At 39.5% G+C, this 12,119-nt stretch overlaps 1 protein-coding gene across 1 annotated transcript in view; it reads left to right on the top strand.

The window, feature by feature from the left end:
• The window catches only part of TTC37 (tetratricopeptide repeat domain 37), a 76,052-nt gene that overhangs the window by 29,755 nt on the left and 34,178 nt on the right, over positions 1-12,119 (top strand). The window contains exons 15-24 of the mRNA XM_019532390.1: positions 41-220; positions 2,427-2,551; positions 3,104-3,357; positions 5,339-5,441; positions 7,317-7,493; positions 8,933-9,077; positions 9,242-9,320; positions 9,418-9,479; positions 9,595-9,651; positions 11,113-11,181. Coding sequence (XP_019387935.1) covers positions 41-220; positions 2,427-2,551; positions 3,104-3,357; positions 5,339-5,441; positions 7,317-7,493; positions 8,933-9,077; positions 9,242-9,320; positions 9,418-9,479; positions 9,595-9,651; positions 11,113-11,181 — 1,251 coding nt within the window. The remainder of the gene's footprint in view (positions 1-40; positions 221-2,426; positions 2,552-3,103; positions 3,358-5,338; positions 5,442-7,316; positions 7,494-8,932; positions 9,078-9,241; positions 9,321-9,417; positions 9,480-9,594; positions 9,652-11,112; positions 11,182-12,119) is intronic.

The raw sequence follows: 12,119 nt of genomic DNA, 5'->3' as shown, positions 1-12,119 counted from the left end.
CCTGCTTCAAAATGTGTTGTTTGTGTATAATTGTTTATAGGCTGCAAAATTGGACAGCTACATGGGAAGTGTTTTCTGCTATTTAGGCCATTACTACAGAGATGTAGCGGGAGACAAAAACAGAGCTCGTGGCTGCTATAAAAAGGCTTTTGAATTGAATCAAAGTGATGGAGAAGCTGGATCAGCAGCTGTAGACTTAAGTATGGAACTTGGAGACACGGTATTGTATATCCAACCTCTTTTTGGAACATTTTTCTAATGTGAAGTGACTCTGAGAAGAACAGCTCCCTATTGTCAAAAATAAAAACAATTCCAAAAATTTTTATATACACACCTGCACCCCCATTGCTTACTAATGCTATAGTTCTAAGCATGCTTGAAACCTCCACTTAAATTCAAATTTATATTAAGTCTGAAAGCAGTTGGAACAATAATGGTGTACTGCAAGTGATTTTTTTTGGGGGGGGGGGGCATGTATGCCTTTATTGGGAAACTTTTAACTTTCAGGAATATAAGGACCCCCCTACACATTACAGATATCGCACAAGTAACTGGTTAATTGTGCACTTAGCCTGAGATCAGCTACACATGCAAGATAGCTATTGCACCATTAAACAACTCCAACCAGCTATAAAGGGAGACCTCAAACATGTGTACTAACTTTATAGCTGGTTGCTATCAAGCTTTAATTTTCACATGTAGCAGGGTCTCTCCCCTGCAGCTGTGAGCCCTGTCAGCTGACAGGGCTCCCAGCCACAAGGGTACAACCGTCCAAGCCCTGGGGGTCACAGCTGCCATGATCCCCAAGTCTCAGGGGTGCACGAAATCCCTGGGCACGTACAGGGCTCTGGGTCTGGGCTGCACCTTGCATGCAGGCAGGACCCAGAGTCCCCACAGTTTAATGGGGTTCTGGATCCCAGCTACATGTTGCTGCCACAGTTGTCTCAACAAAGGGGGCTTCCAGCCAAGGGTGCTTGCTTGCCATTGCATAGGCAATATTGGATCTAATGTGCTATCCCACAATCACGCTTCCTGCTATGCATGTGTGATATGGCAGGAGGCATGATTGTGTAAATCATGCATTAAATCCAACCATGCCTTGACCTGCATTTATAGAGAGGGCTTAAGTGTGTCTTCTGTCTTTGCCATGCCAAAAAACCCCCACTTGGATAAACAGATTCTTCAGTGTTGGATAATAAAAGCACAGTCCAAAGTAATCCATATCTGACCACATTTTAGAAGAGTTTTTGAAATTTGGTTAATAGGAAGACTTAATATTATGATGATGATTTATAAAGCTTAATTTGGAAAAAAAACCCCAAAAACCTTAAAATATTGTCAGAGACATTAGAGCAATTCTGAAACCCTAGTGATACGGTTGCTGCTTCCATCTAACACTATTCTGTTTAAAAGCTTTAAATATTTTTGCTCATAGAGAAATCCACATTTTTATAATGGCCATACTTTTCTAGTTGGAAGGTGCAGTGTTCTAACTATTCAAATGGATTAAAGTTTATTTAAGAGTACCTTCCTCATTTTGGAATATTTATTAGAGAATGTTATCTGGAATTTAAGTTAATTACACCCTCTTACCAAAATTCCAGTACTCTTTCCAACACAGTTTCACAAAGCTTTCTGAAAGTCAGTTGTCTAATACTCAGAAGAATGTTACCTTTTAACCTCCCACAGATAAGATAGTTATTGACACCAGCATGCAACTTACTCTTCATTCTTAGATGCCTAATTCTTTTTCCTTTCAGATGTTTGTTTATACTCTAACACTTTTTTTTTTTTTTTTTTGCAATTTGGGCAAATGACAGATCTGAAATGTTCCTATAACTGTTTCTAATTAAATTTTATGAAGTTTGATTAGATCTTGGGTGTAATTGGAATTCCCTCAAACTAGTGGCAGCTAACCAAGGAAAAGGGATGCAGACTGCTCCTTCTGTCCATTTAGTAAGGTTGACTGATACAAATTCTTTTCTGTTCCCTTCCTTCCATCAACTGTCTGCATTGATCTTTAGCAACTTAATCCAGAAATAAAAAAAAAGCTATCTTTATAGCAAAAAATAAAATCCTACATGAAGAGCATGCTGTAGATGGGATATAATATCTTTTTAGAGGTGGGAATCTTGACCAGTCTAAGCAAACCAGTCTTGATTATAGTCCTCTTGTAAAAGTAGTGCATAATAACCACAGTATATTATGGACCAGGCATTAATGTTGCCTTATGCTTGAAAGGGGATAAACCCTGTACTTCTTTCTTGTTAAAGTACCTGATCTCCTATCTTACCACAAGTAAGATCGTTTCGGCTGAATAATTAGGTATTGTATTAAGAATATACCTAATACTAAGCAGGAATGATAACTTTGTTCTGTGTTGTACATATGTATGTATCTAATCTGACTTTTTGGGTCTTCATTAGGAGACTGCTATAGCAGTCTTGACTTCAGTCACTGAAAAAGCAAGTGCTGGTGCAGCAAAATGGGCATGGATTCGTCGTGGTCTTTACTACCTGAGAGCCAATCAGCATTCACAAGCAGTAGCTGAGTAAGAACTAATGTTTAGCTTAAGTTGCCTGTGCAAAGCCAATTGAACAGTTTGTCTTCAGTCAAGCTATATTTTTGAGAATAATGTAAATATTGTAGGACCTCACTTTATCTGTGTAGTGAGTAAGAGTGTAACTCGTTCAACGTTTGGACATGTCATATCACAGTTTTTGTTTATTATTTACATTATAACAGACAGGTTATGTGAATAAACCACAACTTGCTTTTCTGTCCATAAATCTGACTTGTTGCTGATGCTGCAGCAGCTACTGCCAAATGATCTGGTCTTATGTTCAGACCAGTGGCCAAAATCCACTCCTAAACAAACCAGTTTTGTAATTTTGGTGAATTATGCACTGGTAATGTCTGAGGTGAAGCTAAAAATTGTCAGGATTAAAAACAAAACAGAAAAACCCAAGAAATATTTTGATCATATATGGTTTCTTACCCACACATTTCTGGGGACAAGGATAAATGTATTGAGAAAGCAGGGATCTTTGTATCTTGCACTAATATGGTTAATTTAATCTGATGTCTTACTTGACATGTTTAGCTTGCAGGCAGCTCTGAGGGCAGATCCAAAGGACTCCAACTGCTGGGAGTCTCTTGGGGAGGCCTACTTGAGCAGAGGTGGCTATACGACAGCACTTAAGTCCTTCACAAAGGCCAGTGAACTGAACCCAGAGTCTGTTTACAGTATTTACCAGGCTGCAGTAATTGATCAGCTTCTAGGAAGATACAAGGAAGCGATTGCTGAATATCAAAAAATCTTGAAGAAGTCAAAAGAATATGTATCTGCACTAAAAGGTAGTAAAGCTGGATTGTTTCGTTTAATTAAATGTTGAAACTGAATTACTAACCTCTGCATTAAGAAAGCTGTACACAGTTCAAATAGGAAAAAATATTTTATAACTAGCAAAACCCCACTTGCTAAATACCAATAATTGATTTTTTTCAATAGAGGGTTGAGCTGTTGAGGGAGTGGACAGCCTAAAAAATGTATCATAGGACTTGTCCCCCTTCTGCCTCTTACCCACACAATTCATGCAGTCATAGACACTTGCTTTGCAATGAGGTGCTGTATAACAAACAGATTGTTAACTTTCTTCACTGAGTCATTGTTACTGCATGGTGGTAATTTATCTGAATTATTCTTTCAATATTGTGGGTGGGTATTAGGGCTGTGTGAAACGGCTGTGTTTCAGTTCAGTTTCGGATTTGGCCATTACAGAGGACATTGATTTGTTTTGGGTCATTGTCCTGTTTCATTTCGGCTGAACCTCCTCCAAATCTGTTTCAAATGGGCTGCAAGCTTTGCACAGCCCTGCTGCCCAGCTGGGGCTTGGGGCTGGGGGAGTAGGATGGAGCCGTGGATGGCTCATTGGGGGCAGGGGGAGGGCCGCTACCCTCCCATGCAAGTGAAGAGACCCCTGGACGGATCTCTGATCCCTCTCATGCCGGGTCACGTGACAGGGAAGCAGTGCAGAACAGTGAGCAAGCCTGCTGATCCCTGCTGCATGACTTGGCTTCGCAGGGAGCAGAGATCCGTGCCGTGGTTCTCCTCTCCACTGATGCCCACCCTGCACTGCCCTGGATCTCTGCTCCCTGCAGGGCTGAGTCACACGGCAGGGCAGCAGCGTGCAGCTGTTTCCCTGAAAGCCCAGCTCCAAAATGCTGAAATTTTCCAAAACATTTTAGATGCCTCATTTCATTTCAGAGCCTTCAGTTTCGATTTGGATTCACAATTTCAGGCACTGGAATGGCCCGAAACACCTCTGAAACAAAACGGCTGCCACAATTTTGCACCTTAATGGGTATCCGTTGCTCCTTAGTACTTCTGCATTGCACCTGTGAGAGAGCTTCTTGTGATGCATTTGGGGTTATCTACCCAGAAGTCAGTGTAACTTTTGCATCAGTTGTCAGACTAAAAGTTTTCATGGTTTCTCTCCTATTCTCTTCTGTCATTTTGGATAGTTGTTAACAGTTTGAATGTGATACCAGCTCATTGTAGACAAAAATGCTCCGTATGGCAGTGAGTAGCAGCAGCTGTTTTCTTTAGAAGCTTGTGAAGGGTTTAAGTCAGAGCCAGGGTCGCATGTAGGTATATCAGGCATGTTTCGTATCTTGGGTGTTGCTTATTGGGTGATGCATTGAGCTCTTGAGCAGTGGAAACCCTGGAAAGATCATGGTACCAGCTGCTACAATATTGGATTAAGATGTCGGGAGTTCTTCAAAGAAATAAATGCAGCAGTCCAATCCTGAATTACTTCCTGAGAACCAGATTTGATGTCTAGTCAGTTACAGGTGTCATGGCCTTTCTATGCAATGAGCAAGCCAGATTTTGTTGTCTACCTCTACGTAGTGAGGGATGAGATGTCCCGGGACCTTTAAACATACTGAAAGCAGTGATATTTGCAAATAGCTTGCTGCTTAATGTAGTTCTTTCCCTGACTTTGACAAGGCAGTTTTGCTGTCAGCAAGGGAAAGGCGTCGAGAATGGAAAACTTGGGGTAGAACAAAAGTCAAACACCTACATCAAGCTGCTGATAATGGGAATTAGTGCTGGATGTCTGGGTCAGTCTTGGCTTCTACAGTTACACCAAACATAAACCTACATAATCTTCAGCTCATTTTTTTCCAGGGTAAGAAAAGCTGAATTACTATTATGAGCAAAAGGGTCCTGTTTTTTCATTTATTTGTTTCTGTCCTACTTTACCTGTGGTGTTCAGCAAGTTTCTTATTTCAAAGAAGTCTCCCGTAACAAAGGTAACAATTCTTTTGCTTTCAGGTCTGGGTGAATGCTACCTCATGGTAGCAAGGGCTGCTCTTGCAGATTACCTAGATGACAAAGCGCTGGACTGCATCGAGCAATCACTTGAATATTTTACACAGTTAGTATTTTGTATTAAAGATTTAATGTGAACTGGAAGTTTTAAAATCTGTAGTGTCAGTTACAATTTGGAATGATTGGACGTTCAGTTATTTTGGCCTAGGATGAAATTTTATTTTGTGCCTTTTTATGATACAAGTATGAAAAGTACCTTTTGTACTCTGAATGACACTTTCTTCTTGGTTCACTTGCCTGAATTGAGGGGGTTTGTTTTGGTTTTCTTTTTTTTTTTTAAATATCTGGTGAGGAGAAATTTTACCCAACTAATTCAGAAGTGGTAACTCCATAGGGTCAAAATTAGGTTGTCAAATTAGATTCATTAACAAGAAGGCTTTTCTACTTACTTTTTTGTCTTTTATTTTTCATTTTAAAATTCTAGATCTCATGCTTAATTCTATTTATTTCTGAAGTTTCAGAAACTTCCTTTTAATTGGGTCCTATGAGCAGAAGAGGTCTCTGTAGAAAATTATATACCATATTTACTCTAATATGACATGGTTTTCCCTCCCCCCCAAATCAGCATGGGGGAAAATGGCCCCTCATCTTGTATTTGCATATGAAGCAGCGCAGGCAGCTGCTTCAGCTCTGACTCTGTCCCTCAGCCCATGTTGGGGCCAGAGTCAAACCCACAGCAGCCTCCGGCCTCACTCTCCAGCTTCTGCTTTCCTGCCCACCCCCTTCCCTCTCCTTTACTGTCAGGCACAGCTCAGCTCCGGCTCAAGCTGGGTTCTCTCCCAGGCACAGGGAACATAGAAACTCCTGCCCCTTCCTGGCCAATCAGCAGCATCTACACTGCTGTATTGCCTGCCCAGCCAATTAGCAGTGCCAACACTACTGCATAGCCAGGTAAGGGCTGAGCTTCCATGTGTTGTGCTCTTGGACAGAGAAGCCCAATTACCTCTGACAGCAAGGGGAAATTTGAGGGAAGAAGGGGCAGAGACTGGGTGGGGGACAGGGAGGTGAAGGCTGCAGGGGAAAGAAGTGGGCAAGGCAGAGGGCAAGGGGGCTACCTGACTCTGCCCCCACCTCCAGCCATTGCTTTCCCTACTACAGCCAGGGAGGGGGAACAATGATTCAAGACAACCCTCAAATACATAGATTCTTTATGAGTTGTTATAATTTTCCACATACAGAATCTATAACAAATGTATATATTTTCCATGTACAGAATCTAATTATTATGGGGTCGTCTCATTCAGCGTCATCTTATATTTGAGTAAATACCGTAATTTTACCATGAGCAAATTACAGAGCTAAAAGAAGGGGACTTGCTGCATACCAGTGATCCATAGTAATTGTTTCATGAGTCCACTTATGGGGTAGAGTTGACATAGTATACTTAGTTGTCTGTCCACATGGATTGTCCCCCTGTCAGCATCATTTGGTAATTGGCTGGGTTCTAGACACTTAAATGTATACACTTCATTGGTAATAGCAGTAAACATAACTTCTTTAGCTAAAGCAAGAAACTAATTCCACCTGATAAACAAGAATGTATAAATCTTATCTGACTTTAGATTTTAAAAACTAGGTCTTTTTACCCCAAAGATCTTGCAGTTAAAGAAAGATGTTGTGAATGGCTGTTAATGAGCTGTGGAAATGCAGAAATGGTATTCTGCTTTCTAACCTCAGTTTGTTGCATAGTAATGAACACTATCTGTATTACCTTTTAAGTAGTGACAGTGATATATGACAGATGTTGTTCTTTACTTTGTATTTGAGAAGGAAATATATTTTCTGTTTTGGAGGTGACCTGTGTTAAATTGAACTTTGTTCTAGTGTTTTGAAAAGTAAACTTCTGAAAGACTGAGACATAGGTGCCTAAAGATTTCCATGAATGAACTACTTTGTTTGTTTTCTTCCTTAATTTTTATAGAGCAGCAAAGTGTCGTCCTGATATATCTTGTCTCTGGAAACTACTTGGAGATGCGTGTACTAGTGTGCATGTGATTTCAACATCTAAAGTGAATGTTAAAGTTCTAGGATACCTTATTGGTCAGAAGACAGACAGGCAAACTCTGAAGAAAAGTGAGCTCCTCATCCTGGGAGGAAGGTAATAACAATCATTGGGTACTTCGCAGTATATGGTACACAGTCTAGTGAAATATTTTAAGTACTCTAAAAAAGTAAAATATTAAAAGCGTGAGTTGATTTGTGCTCAATCCTGCATCAGTTAAATTCAACCTGTGCTGAAGTGAGATGGATGTGATAACTGCAGGATTGTGACAAATTAATTATTTATCTTGCCTACTAAACAGTTGTCACAGTATCCCACCCTTTCTGCCTTAAAGTTCAAAGCTTTATCTTTCTACAGTGGGTAGGTGAAGCCCAGTCTAGAAATGTATTTTTGTTCTCTCAAATATAGGTGTGGTTCCATAGTCTCCCAGGATGTAGAGAATTCAACTTCATGACAGTAACTGCTTTTGTAAATTTCAAATCGACAAACTTAGTAAGTTTCACAGCTGTCCAAGACCAAATGCAGGAACTTTATTATTCTGTAATAGGGGATTATTTGCTTCTGGTCCTGAAGCTCATAGGAGACTACTTTAAAATTTATGACACCTTCTATTCATGCATAGAAATATACTTTAGGAAAAGCATCTGAATTTTAGCCAGTCTTTTTTGTTTTCCTGTGAGGTATATGCAGCTAGCTACATACATGTTAAGGCTTTCAGAGTGGAGTTAGCTACATCTGCCAAAAAATTAATGCAACCACATTTAAAATCCAAGCCATGGTATTTACTGTACTTGATGTCATAAGGGTAAGGATACAAAGTAGCCACAATAACATATTCTAAAATAGAATTTTTAAACTTCTTAAATGGATTTTTTTGAGCCTCATACATGGTGTGCACACAATACATGATGCAGTAACATCAGCACTTGTTTGACACGATCTACACAGCTGTTCCATGGCCTATCAACTGAATAGTGTCCATGGCTTTTTATGATATATCCCTACACTAGTGGTTCTCAATGTTGTTTGACTCAAGGCACGCTTCAGAAAATGCCAGCTCTTAATTTTTTACTTTTTGGACTACAGAAAAAAATAGGCCACTTCTGTTGCAAAGAACTCAGACCACAACAAGTCAGAATGGTATTTTTTTTTTAACACTATGGCTTCCTGTTAAAAATCTTTGGATTTATTTTGTGAATCGTGTGTAGGTGTTTGGACACCTAAACAGTGCTAGTATTTTGTATGGCACCCCACAGCATCCTCAGAAGGATTTTGTGGTACTCCAGGGTGGTGTAACACACTGGTTGAGAGTCACAGCAATACACACATCGTATCTGAACTACTGTGCCTGAAGCCAAGAAATGCTCTGATATTTCTTCCCACATAAGTGGCTGGTTACCCATCACCTGTTGGGGGTTTTTTGTTTGTTTTTTTTGTTTTGTTGTTTCAAAGTTGCTCATCAGGCAGGCTTCAGTTAAATATTCTGTTCATCTTTGGGTAGAAATAAAATGATTCTGTGATTCATGTTTCTGTAGGTGTTACGGCAGAGCTTTAAAATTGATGTCCTTACCTAACATATGGTGTGATCTTGGAATAAATTACTATCATCAAGCACAACACCTAACAGCAATGGGTAGTGACACAAATGAGATCAGTGAACTGTTAGAGAAATCTGTACAGGTATTGCCTATATTTCTGTTATCTTCAATAATACTTGAAAAAGACCTTGTTTACTTTTTAAAATTGCTTTGATGTTTTCTGGTGTAATTGAAACTGACTAAAACATGAGAAACCTCATGCCATACCTGAGTGTTTAATTCACATTTTAATCTTCCTTTTCTCAGTGTCTCAAAAAAGCTGTGAGGCTTGACAGTAAAAACTACCTCTACTGGAATGCTCTTGGTGTGGTTGCTTCCTGTAGTGGTAAGTCACTCAAGTAAAACTGTGCATCTAATTTAGGGGACAGCTTAGCTGCTTCTGTTAACAAAATTCAGTTACATTTAGCTCTCCTGTCTTTCAGCAATTGGGAATTATGCTCTTGCTCAACATTGTTTCATCAAATCTGTTCAAGCTGAACAAATTGTAAGTGATAGAACAGATGGTATCTACCTATAAGTGGGCATTTAAGGTTCTCTCCCCCCCCCTTTTTTTTTAAGTTTTTGTAGGTTTTTAACTTCATTTAATTTGTTTTGTCTAGAATGTAGTTGCCTGGACCAACTTGGGGGTTTTGTATCTAGTAAATGGACACATTGAGGTAAAGCGTTTCTCCTCAAATCTTAAATATTGGCATGTTATGTTAATACATTTTACTACTAATGGGTGAATCTTCACGTTCAATAATGTGCTTTTGCTAGTGTGCATTAAATTTAGTACCTCCAGGTGTTTATAGACATGCTCTCTGAGGCGGGACGGAAGGGGGGTACTTTAATTTGTGAACTGTGCTAATTAAAAGCGCCTGAGCATCATGTGGATCAGCATCTCCACGCTGCAAATGGTGGCAGGTACTTTGAACTAAAGGCCATCAAATGAGTTTTAGTTTAAAGTGCCCTGCTCCCATTTTTCAGCATGGGGATGCTAATACGCGTGACTCCAGAGGCTGTTGGAGCATGTTAATTTCCACACTCCAGCAGTCTTGATTAATTGAGTCTGCATCAATGTGCTGGATTTACAGCATGTTGGAGCAGCCTTGTTGCATGTCTGTAGGAGCTCTCCGTTGTGAGGGACTAAAAAAATGCTCATTAGCTTATTTTAATGCACATAAGCTAAAAAGCATGGTTTTTTTTGTCATGCGTAAATGCACATTACAGCACACATGTAGATGTGCGCAATGCGGGGGTGGAAAGAATTCAAGTATTTTCATAGATAGTTTAGTTAAATAAAAACAATACTGTGTGCACAGTTTTGGGGCAGAGAGTGTATCTTCAACCTAGCACTTACAAATTCTGGTAACCAAAACTGAATTAAATCTGGGTCACAAGCATGTTGGAACTGGGAAATTCCTAACTTATAAATGCCAGCCCATATTTTAGATTGTTTAGGTATTTGGCATGTTTTGGTACATCTTTCAGCCTTAGGAGAAAAATAAAATTAGGTGGCTTTAATTTAAACTAATTTACCTAGATTTTGTGAGAATCTGATTTGTAGCTCTCCAAAATTTCAAGAACAGAATTAAATCAACCCCTACTCTGTAAAATCAAATGTATTATATTAAAAAAAGCTAAATGCAAGATTTAGAAAACGGGTTATCACTAAGTATCTAAACTTGTTACAAGGCCTTTTTTAAGGTTAAGAATATGACCTCCTTAATAAATAATTGTTCATATTAAAAAGAAAAAAAGCTTGCACACAATTCAGAGCAAACTGTGTGTGCAGTGATTGTGAATGAACACTTTGAAAACACTTTATGAAGGAAATAAACTTGCAGAACTGGATTCTACCAGAGGCTTGAATTTTTTTCCAAAGGCAAATAAAATGTCCCATTAATCACTGCTAATGGGAAAGGTGTTGAACTTGCTCAATTTTAAAGACAAAGCAATGAAGTGGTACTTAAGTACTCTATGCGAGTATTGGATATTTATTTGTACTCCATTTTATTCCATGGAAATAGCTAATCCATTAGTTTTTTGTCAGTAACCCATACAATACATTTTTGTCTATGTTTGTTTAACAGTCTTTAAATATTTTGTTCTGCATCTGATCATACGTGTTTTTACAGCAAGCTCATGAAGCCTTCAAGGTAGCTCAGTCTCTTGAGCCCTCATATTTACTGTGCTGGATTGGGCAGGTAAAACTTCACTTAACATCTTTCACAATATGTGATTCAATAAGTGTTCTATCAAAGTTTGAAGGACTTAAACAAATTCTTAATTAAGCCTCAGTTTATAAATGCTTGGGTACTTAGACAAACCCTACTGTTCCATGTCTTTCAAGTTTTTGCAAAGGTTTTTGTCTCTCATAAAAACCTATGTTCATTCTATTTAATCTTGTTTTGTAGCATTGTCAAGTGCTGATAGTCTCCATGCTTAGTGCACCTGAAGCAAAACCACTGTTCATGGGACCCAATTTTGCTCCCCTTGATCACACAAAAAAACAGAAATAGTGTTTCTGTGAGCAGTAATGTGAGGGGAAGGTGATGAGGAGGAGAAAGCATGTTAAAGCCATTATGGTCAGAAATTTAAAACTAGAGGGGTTTTTTTATTATATATTTTAATAGACTATGTAGTCATAGCAATTTAAAGGCTTTGACATTTGCCATTTTCCAGAAACTGGAATGTCAAAGTCTGTCTTATTGTCACCTTCATGTATCGATACCTACACAGTCAAATGGGTCACTACTTGGCTGGAGGGCCACACCCGGAAAGTGGTAGTGGATGGGTCATTTTCAACCTGGAAGGATGTGGTCAGTGGGGTTCTGCAGGGCTCGGTCCTCGGGTCTGCGCTGTTCAACATCTTCATCAGCGACTTGGACGAGGGGGTAAAAAGCACCCTGTTCAAATTTGCTGATGACACTAAGATGTGGGGAGAAGTGAGCACTCTTGGAGGGAGGAATAGGCTGCAGTCAGACCTAGACAGGTTACAGGAGTGGGTAGATGAAACTCATCCTGTTCTCAACACTGACAAGTGCAAGGTGATGCACCTGGGGAGGAAGAACCAGCAGCATACCTACAGGCTGGGGAACTCCCTTCTCATCAGTGCAGAGGCAGAAAAGGATCTTGGAGTCAT

This window comes from Crocodylus porosus, unplaced genomic scaffold, assembly GCF_001723895.1.
Source record: "Crocodylus porosus isolate Cpor-Errol unplaced genomic scaffold, CroPor_comp1, whole genome shotgun sequence".
Lineage (NCBI taxonomy): Eukaryota > Metazoa > Chordata > Crocodylia > Crocodylidae > Crocodylus > Crocodylus porosus.
The sequence above is the reverse complement of the archived record's forward strand: the minus strand, read 5'-3'. Positions and strand labels throughout refer to the sequence as shown.